The following is a 10,540-nucleotide window of genomic DNA, read 5'->3' as shown; positions in this document are numbered from 1 at the left end:
TACGGGGAATTGACTCTCAACAACTTTATTAATTCCACTTAAGTCCTGGATTAATCTATAGCCCCTCCCCCCACTCTTCTTCACAGGGAAAATGGGACTATTTGCTGTGCTGGATGTACGAATTAAAATCCACTGTTGCAACAGCCTCTTAATAACAGGATATACTCCTAGTTCCACCTTAGGTTTTAATGGATACTGTGGGATTTTTGGAGCTATCCTACCACTTTTTAGATTTACCATCACCAGGAGCTACATTTGCCATCAATCCAGTGTCCTGTCCATCTCTGGTCCATAGGGAACCCGGTATCTCCAGCAACATCCCCTTTACTTGAGGTGAACTTTGTTCTATAACAGTAGAGTGTAACATTAACCTTTGTGGGGTGTCCAATATATCCTGTACCTCATGCGCAACCTTCTCTGGTCTATCTAGGAATACACCATCAGGGGTACAGTATATTACACATCCCATTTTACATAACGAGTCTCTTCCCAGCAAGTCAGTAGGAGCTGCTGCAAACAAGAGAAACGAATGCTTGGTATTCAGAGGCCTGATAGCAACTTCGGTGGGTTTAGTTAAAGGGTAATATTTTACTGGTCACCTGTAGATTGAAAGGAGAGGTTATCACAGATCTGGCCGCCCCTGTATCTACAAGAAAAGTTTGTTTTCTACCAGCTATGTCAACTATCATTGTTGGTTCTTCCCTCAGACTCTCTGTTAACCTCACTGGTTGTATACTACAGGTATGACCTGACCACTAGCGCTGACTATCGCTTTCCCGCGCAGCATTTGCTGCTATAACATGCGCGGGCAGGTGTGAGTCTTCTAGTCTATGTGAATTCCACCTTGGAGGATATCTATGTAACCCACCCCTATGTGTATTGTGTCTTTCCTTTTTACAATTTTTAATATGTCCTTCTTCATTACAGTTGTAACACCTGACTATGCTATGTTTCTTGTTATGTGGGTTATATGCTGGTGGTCGTGTGTGCATTCCCTCTAGAGCTTGTATACTCACCATCATTAACCTATCACTCTTCTCTTCCTTCTTTCTAAAAAGGTTTTAAAAGGACTTAATCAACCACACTTTATCTTTATCATTATTTAGTACCTCTGAATTGAAACTCCCTATTGTTGGGAAAATCCTAACACAATCTTTGGTCATCTTGACCCACTTGTCGCAATACGCAGTTGCGTATGCTCCATATTTCTTACACATAAGAAATCTCGCTGAACCAATAGGCCCTTCCTTAGGCAGTACCTCGGCCATCTCTAGCGTATGCTTAGCACCCATGTTGAACAATACCAATATCTACGTGGACCACAGATAATACCGCAGAACTCTTTCTCTTGCGCAAACACTTTGAACCCTTTGCTACAAGCAATCTAGCGCTAGAGCTCTCTTAATGGCCGTGGACGTATTTGCTCAAGCCGCGTCCACGCGCTTCCTATCGTACTAAACGAGGCCCCTAACACAGAAATATCACCGTGAACCACAGGAATACCGCAGTACCCTGTCTCTTTCACAAATCTGCTGAGTTTATTATCACTGGTAGCACAAAGTCGATACAATCAACCAGCCTTTCCAATAGAATTCCTCCAAGCTGCTCTCCCAAGTCACAATCACGGCCTTCTTTACCGTGCGGTCATATCACACCGCTTAAAGATACTAACTATCATTAAACATTGCGATTACTATTGGGCGCGCTTTGCGAAAACCTCCTTTGTTTTCGCCCTCGGTATACCTGCCCCGTATACCGTCCTTCAGTTGGGCAACCTGTCTCGTCAGACAGCAACTGAGACCAATCAACAATAAAACAGTGTATCTACGTCACAAAATCACACAATATACACCTTTTCTGCGCAGAAAATCAAAGTTCCCAACAATAGTAATAACGTTTTAGAGGCTTTAACAAGTGATTATACTATGTATGTATAACAACTATCAAAACGATTGTTTAACCACGTGGAAAATCTACCGTAAGTGCACATACGCTAAGCAGGAAGTTCACATACGCTAAACAATGCAATACATTTAAAACGCAATATGACAATAAAAAGAAAGTTTTCTCTTTTGTCCCTAGATTCAAGTTAGCGCTCCTTCAGATTATGCAAAAACGGACATTCGGTATCACAACACAGAATGATAAACAGGTTTTGAACACATTGCGTTCTTACCCGTATATGATATGAGGCATCTCCACCCTTTGTTGGGGAACCGAAATCCGTTGGTCTTGTGTATCGTCCGGTAGCGTAACTGCTGCCGCGAGCCCCCAAATTGTTATGCATGTTTTGTCGCTATCCAGTAACGATTGTCGAATCTCGAATTGTGTTTCCAACGCACAAATATTTATTCTTAAAAAGTAGCAGAATAATTCAAGCGAAATAATAAGTACAGCCGTTACTTAATCGCAGGCACCCTGGATCCAGTGAACAGTCATTCAGGTCTGAAGTCTGTGGTCAAAGAAGACTGCTCACTAGATGAAGAGCTCCTGCTTATATGCAGTCAGAAATACAGTAAAACAATGCAGATGATGTGGCTTGCTTCTATTGGTCCAGGTTTCAGGAAGGTCCAGGGTACTACAGGTCATAGGCCAGTTCAAACCAAAATATCCAAAGGTGGGGGTCATCTCTGCAGGGGATGTGCTCTGACTTTCCCGCCTAGAATCCAGTCTCAACTAGTCTATTAGCATTTTATAGTCAGTATTACCTTAATCATTTATTGCCTAACATCGCTAACTAGAGGATGCAATGTGCAATCTCTTCGGCGAAGGAACCGGACAACTGCTGATGAATAGGGGATTAAAATGATACCAGACATGACACATTTCCTTTAACCTGAACCATATGTTTTACTAACATGCATATAACTTATAATATTAAACATGAATACTACTATATTTCGACATAAATAACTATGTGTTGCAACTACAATTAATGTGTACTATTTACAAATGTGTGCGTTTGCGCGAATGTGTGCAAAAGTGTAAAAACTGTTGTTGCCACGTATTGCGGCTGGGTACGCCCTTCCACTCCGTAGCATGCTCTGCGCATCTTTTCAAACAAAGACAACCAAGTTTGCACGATATTAATTGAAATGACTTTATCCAATTTGCTGATTTCGACATTAGGGTATATTCAAGTGTATAATAGATTGTACAGGTTCAGGTCTTAGAGTATGCACAAGAAAGCCTTGTGTAATTATTTTCCCCTTTGGTTTAGAAACAAGCCACTGTTATATGTGAATAACCTAAATCTAGAGAAAACAAAAGTAGCAAAAGTACAGTGCTGCATATGAGGTAGATTGCCAAACTTTGATAGTCATTGGCTAGTTTAGCTACATTGATCTGTCCGAGCTTTCGCATTGAAATTAACCAATATGCACCAACTTTGTATACTAATTGATATAGAAAACCTAACAAGCTTATATGCATGAATATATAAGAAAAACAGATATGTCAGCAGTTAAGGGCTAGATATTAGGGGGCACGGGAGGGAGGCCAGACTCAATATCTAGCGTCCCAACCGCGTCCTTGCATGGAAAATAATAGAGTACATTTGTATATTACATAGCGTAAATTACATCAAATATAGTATATAATGGGAAATACTACCAGTTTCAAGTAGGAGGGGTGTCAGATGATGCTTCATGGTGAGCTGGGTCAGAGAGTGAGCTTAAGTTTAACCTCCTTATGAGATTCCTCCCATCTTCAAGTTTACGAATGGAGTGTTGTCAGCTGTTGATGTCCACCACAAGCCGAAAAGGGAAACCCCAACGGTACATACATCCGTAGTCATGAAGAACAAGTTTAGTTTCCTGGAGGTCTATTGGCTACTCTGACTGGAGACAAGTCTTGGAAAATCTGTATCCTTGATTCATCAAAGTGGATTAAGTTGGTGTTCCTTGAGGCCAGAGTGATTTGATCCTTAATCCTGTATGACAAGAATTTCAGGATAATGTCTCTAGAAGGGTGCGAGTATTTGGGTTTAGGCCGAAGAGTTCTGTGAGCCCGCTTAATGGTTATCTGAGAGTCTGACAAACCAGAGACCAAGTGAATGAAGAGACGTATTAGATATGGTTCAATGCGGGTTCCACTGTTTCTGGTACATTACGGATGCGGAGATTGTTTCTTCATTCTCGGTTTTCAAGGTCTTCATTCTTGTCTTTTTAAAAGTCTAGTTCTCTGCTGAGGTACTCAAGGTCTCTGTTAGCCTCAGTTTGGGAGGATTGTGAGGCTTGGCTCTCGAGAACAGTTGTTTGTTGGTCAAGGTCCGTTATATCTTTCTTCAACTCGCCTATTGTTTTTGAAATTTGTTAATGAGAGAGGTTTTGATATCCAGTAGGAGGATACGAATGTCTGATATATCTCATTTGGTTGCTGGGACTTCTTCCATATCTGAATCTTTGTCAGAGGCTTCCCGTGGGGGTGAAGGTGATAGAGCTGAGGTTAAATGTTTATCCTGATGATAAAAGTGTTGAGTAATTTCAGCAGAAGCCACTTTCTTCTGGCGGGAAGAGGTTTTATGCATCGTGACAGTTAATAGCGGGAACTGTAGATAGGCATGTGGTAAAGCGTTTCTCTAGTTAGGCAGGATTCGCCCGGTTTCACATTTGGCTGACATGAGACCTTTCCACGTGAGAGTCCGATTCAGAGCAAATTATGACCGGTAAAATAACTGGAGTAGGAGACTATTTTTGGCACTTCGCTGGTGAACTCTGTAGTGCGAATTATGGGAGTAGCGCAAACTTTTAAGAGCTGTTTGTTTTACACTGATCAAATATATTCTGGTGATAGGTTATGGCTGTGAATAGAGTATGTGAGTCGTGATTTAGCAGCCCTTGATAGAGACAGGCATGTCACACTGAAGGTATCAGCAGCTGTTCCTCTGGTTTTATCCCGGGATTACTGTCTTTACAGTTTGACAGATCTTGATTTTCAGTCTGACACTAGGTAGAAGTGTAAGCTTGACAGATAACAGAGATGCCCAGAGTACTTGCCTCTTTCACTTCTGAACGGGAAGGTCTCTGTTCACCGGTATGTTGTTTCACAGGCTCCTATGTCTCTGGTCTGAAAAGCTGGGGAAACTTGCGCTCTGCTTGGTTCAAGCCTGGTAGGAGAGCAGCAGCTCCCAATATGTGCTTCTTAGGGGTCCGGGTCCCGCAGCCACGAACCGGAAGTGGCAGGATGAAAACTAAAAGTGGCCACCCACGTTCCACTCCATCAATCATAGCTACACCAAGGAGCCCACAAAGCCAGGGACGTTCAAAATAGGAGCCAGCAACTCAGGGGTGGGGGACACCCAGGGGCAACAACACCAGGCGCCAAAGTCGCTCTGATCTCTTCCATGCGGCAGCCAAGGAAGGCGGCGTGTGAGGCTGCAGGGGTGGTCCAAGCCGCGGCGATACCTGGATCAATCGATGCCAGAAGCATTCATAGAGGGGTCAGAGTATAGATGAGTCCCACCAGGTTCAAATAATAAAGGAAGGGATTTCGACATCAGAAGGGAGAGCACAGAGGAAGCATGTCTAGTTAAAATGGAGTTCAGGCCACGCCCCCCCTCCCCTCGGTACAATGCATTTTTACATACAAGAAATCTGCTAAACAATTCTTCATTGAGCTAACAGTCTAGTTTAAGGCATATACCAATGTAGGTCCCTAGATCTTCTAGTTAGATTATAGCTGTGCTATACATCATCATCATCAACATTTATTTATATAGCGCCAGCAAATTCCGTAGCGCTTTACAATTGGGAACAAACATTAATAAGACAATACTGGGTAATACATAAAGACATAGAGGTAAGAAAACCCTGATCGAAAGCTTACAAAATCTATAGGACAATGGGAGTTAGAAACACAAGGGCATGTGCTACATCATATTGCACAATGGACCAGCCAGACTGCAAAGGTAAAAGTATTGAGTGGGCCGTGTGTGTTGCAATGTTGGTCAGAGGGTTGTTGTCTTGCGTTAGCTGTGTAGAGGATGGTAATAGGGTAATCTAGGGAAATTAAGATGGTGGTTGAGGAATATTATAAGCTTGTCCGAAGAGGTGGGTTTTCAGTGAACGCTTGAAGGTTTGAAGACTAGAGAAAAGTCTTACTGTGCGTGGGAGGGAATTCCACAAAGTGGGTGCAGCCCGGAAAAAATCCTGTAACCGAGAATGGGAGGATGTGATGAGAGTGGAGGAGACTAGATATTACCAGATAAACAAAGGATAGTACAAGCAGACTTACACAAATTAATCCATTTAAAATTTCCTCAGTTGTCTAACTATCTAAGGTAATGAAGATTTCACTAGTATAAAGCAAATATAAGGAACAAATCCAACAACCAGATGGCAGTATATCAGGTATTAACGCTGATTCAACTTTGTGTGTTCAGTTTTGGAACATCAAATGGCTTTGAAAAGAGCAAGAACTGATCTCTGTAAATGGTCGTATGCTTCTATCTCCAGAGAATATCCAGGTTATGCTTAGGCTTGTTCAAAGTCAATAGTATAGTGGATATATCGGCAATATTTCTCAAGAGAGTCTCGTTTAAAATTTATAGAAGGAATTTAATATGTGGGTAAAGCAACATTTTAAAGCAAATCAAACTACATACAGCAATAAAAAAGGAGAATTATTTTCACCTAACTGGCTGATAGGCATACATGTTGTCTTCATTTCTGACAAATTGTAGACATATTAAATATTAATATCTAATGTACCGATAACATCTTCTTTTTTTTTATATCTCATTCCTTGTATATTATAAATCTCTTGAGCACATCTACAAATACAACTAATTTGTTATAAATATGTGGTACACACAGACAAAAACACTATGGGGCTTATTTATCGAACACCAAAAAAATCTCTATGGATGTTTTTTCACAGGACAATTTTTCCATTTCTCCCTATTTCCCTATCTATCAATGGCTCAAATTTAGCAACAGCACTACATTTTTTGTCACAATGAAAGTTTTCTCCTTTATACACTACATGGACAAAAGTATTTGGCCACACCTGTTATATATATAATTGAGGTGTTTCAATCAGACCCGTTGCCAGAGGTGTATAAAATCAAGCACCTAGCCATGCAGTCTCCATTTACAAACATTTGTGATACAAAATATGTCGTTCTGAGGAGCTCAGTGACTTCAAGTGTGGTACTGTAATAGGATGCCACCTTTGCAATTTCATCCCTGCTGGATATTCCACAGTCATCTGTAAGTGATTTTACTAGAAAGTGGAAGCATTTAGGAACAACAGCAACTCAGCCATGAAGCGGAAGACCACGTAAAATCACAGAGAATGTTCAACGACTGCTAAGGCGCATGGTGCATAAAAGTAACGCTCTGCTGATTCCATAGCTGAAGAGTTACAAACTGCCACTGGCATTAATGTAAGCACAACAACTGTGCAACGGGAGCTTAATTTAATGGATTTCCATGGCTGAGCAGCTGCATGAAAGCCTCACATCACCAAGACCAATGCCAAGCGTCAAAAGGAGTGGTGTAAAACACACCGACACTGGACTGTGGAGCAGTGGAATGGTGTTCTATGGAGTGACGAATCGCGTTTCTCTGTTTGCAAGTCCGATGGGCGAGTCAGGGTTTGCTAGATGCCTGGAGAACATTACCTTTCTGACTGCATTATGTCAACTGAAGTTTGGTGGAGGAGGGATAATGGTATGGAGCTGTTTTCAGTGTTTGGGATAGGCCCCTTACCTCCAGTGAAGGGCAATCTTAATGCTTCAGCATACGAAGTCATTTTGGACAATGCTATGCTTCCAACTTTGTGGCAACAGTTTGGGGAAGGCCCTTTTCTATTCCAACATGACTGTGTCCCAGTGCACAAAGCAAGGACTGCAAAGACATGGTTTGATGAATTTGGTGCGGAACAACTTGACTGGCCCCCACAGAGCTCTGACCTCAACTCATCCCTTTGGGATGAACTAGAACGGAGATTGTGAGCCAGGCCTTCTCGTCTAACATCAGTGCTTGACCTCATAAATGCTCTACAGAATGAATGGGCATAAATTCCCACAGAAACACTCCAACATCCAACATCCAAGAAGAGTGCAAGCTGTTATTGCTGCAGAACGGGAACCAACTCCATATTAAAGTATATGTATTTAAATACAATGTCATTACCTGTAGGCGTAATGGTCAAGCATCCCAATACTTTTGTATATATGGTGTAGTTAATGCCATCTTTGAATGTCAACTATTATGGAGGACAGTTAGGCCCCAGAGAATCAGTGAAGAGGCAGCTTACTACTTCATGGTTCCTTCGGGTCCTAACTCCTTTCTCTCCCTTCTTTTCTCATCTTGCACCTCTAATCACCTATCTCTTATTCATATTCACAGCCAGAGAACTGTATTGTGTAAAGTGGTGTCACCAGGCATCCATCCTAATTCAGCATATATATACCTACTTCCTGCTTTAATATTATTAATATTCTGTTTGTAGCATGCCTTCCACTTATTTGCCAGCGACATTTCATTCTTGATCTCCAGCTTCTTTTTACTTTTCTTTCCCTGGCAAGACGCCTCTTCTTCTCTGCTCTTTTCCTTTTCTCATCTGTTCTGCTAGCCACATCAATACAGCTGTAGTTATCATTGTTCAGCTGGGTAGTTTTATGAGGTTATCTGCACAGCAGATAGACAGCAAAGTCTCGACTTAGTTAATGTCAATCAAATCATCAGCTTGACTAGGGCACTGTCCATTTGTCTATTGTGCTGAAGCCAGAGTCCATTCTGTCTGCCTTCAGTATAGAGCACTGGAGAAGTAGTGAAGAACAAAGAATCGCAATGCACTGACTGATAATACATTCCTGTCACTGTCATTGTTAACTCTTGATTTACTCCTCTTTTTAATGAATAAGATTATTTTGGTGCATGCATGCATTATTACTTTGCGTGTCTGCACATTACACAAAAACCATGAAACAATGTAACTTTCATTGTAGTGGTAAGGCCAGGAAAATGTTATCTCTGGAGGAAAAATATCTTGTTGGAACAGCCACTTTTCGCCAGCTCTGTTCTGACAAGATAACATTGATAAGTTGCAACAAAACTATTGGTCGAAGAGGACATTTAAAGTGATGGTATGGAAATTTTGAAGTGATGGTGGAAAATGTAATAGGAATGTAAATGAATGGAATTTGAGAGTTTTACAATGTCGCAAGTAGGAGAAGTCATGGTATGGCATACAACTGTTTACACCCCCACATCGACTATTGCTGCAATAAAAAATATTTATTTTCACCAAAATCAGGCAGACTAATAAATAGGCCCATTTTTGTATTATATCTGTGCTGCAAGTACAGTACAATTGTCTCTTTAAATTTAAACATGTTTAGTGTAATTGGTGTTTATGCCTTTGTAAGCAAAGATTCAGAGTCCTTCTACTTTATTTTTATTATTTAGAAAACAATAGCATGTGTAAAAAGCCTTACATTGTCATAACTGCATTAAAAAAAATATACTGATAACCTGTTTTTTTTTTTTATAAGATGGAAATTCTGCCCGACGAGATCCCACTTCACCAGAAGATCCTGTTGAAAATCCAGGTATATTCTGAAAATGTGGTACACATCTATCAATAAACCTCGTACGTGATACATCTACACTATGCATGCAGCAATAATAAAGGCTAATAGTAATCCACAAATGAGGTGGGATCATTTAACTGTTTTGCACAATTCCACATTTTTACAGGTTCATGATTTAAGCATTTCTGCAAACACAAGTGGGTTCTGAATTTATGTAGTGCCTTATTTTCATATTTCTCACACTGATGGTTTAAAATTAGAGATGAGCGCACTCGGATTTATGAAATCCGAGCCCACCCGAACGTTGCCGATCCGAGTAGGATCCGAGACAGATCCGGCTATTGGCGCCAAATTCAAATCTGAAACTGAGGCTCTGACTCATAATCCCGTTGTCGGATCTCGCGATACTCGGATCCTATAAATTCCCCGCTAGTCGCCGCCATCTTCACTCGGGCATTGATCAGGGTAGAGGGAGGGTGTGTTAGGTGGTCCTCTGTCCTGCTATATCTCGTGCTGTTCAGTTCAGTGCTGTGCTGTGCTGTGCTGTGCTCAGTCCAGTGGGGCTGTGTCCTGTGCTCTGTCCTTCTGAGGTCAGTGGTGCTGCTGGGTCCTGTGCTGTGTCCTGTTCAGTCCAGTGGTGCTGTGTCCTGTGCTCTGTGCTTCTAAGGGCATAGTTATTTCCCCAATATTCCCCTGTGTTTAAAAAAATAAAAAAAAGTTATTTAAAAAAATACCAAAAACTAATTTAATTTTTTTTTAATTACCACAAAATTTGCACAACCAATCCTGCAGTATAAGCCCATTGGTACTGCAATATTACAGAGTTCACACATTCTGCAGTATCAGTCCAGTGGTGCTGTGTCCTGTGCTCTGTCCTGCTGAGTTCCGTAGTGCTGCTGGGTCCTGTGCTGTGTCCTGTTCAGTCCAGTGGTGCTGTGTCCTGTGCTCTGTGCTTCTAAGGGCATAGTTATTTCCCCATTATTCCCAAGTTTTTAAAAA

General features: G+C 41.3%; 1 protein-coding gene across 2 annotated transcripts in view; it reads left to right on the top strand.

The window, feature by feature from the left end:
• The window catches only part of LOC142099297 (complement factor H-like), a 359,733-nt gene that overhangs the window by 185,452 nt on the left and 163,741 nt on the right, over positions 1–10,540 (top strand). For both annotated transcript variants that reach the window (XM_075182616.1, XM_075182615.1), the window contains one exon: positions 9,503–9,559. In XM_075182616.1, coding sequence (XP_075038717.1) covers positions 9,503–9,559 — 57 coding nt within the window. The remainder of the gene's footprint in view (positions 1–9,502; positions 9,560–10,540) is intronic.

This window comes from Mixophyes fleayi, chromosome 8, assembly GCF_038048845.1.
Source record: "Mixophyes fleayi isolate aMixFle1 chromosome 8, aMixFle1.hap1, whole genome shotgun sequence".
Taxonomy (NCBI): domain Eukaryota; kingdom Metazoa; phylum Chordata; class Amphibia; order Anura; family Limnodynastidae; genus Mixophyes; species Mixophyes fleayi.
Note: the sequence above shows the minus strand (reverse complement) of the source record. Positions and strands in the feature narration are given on the sequence as shown.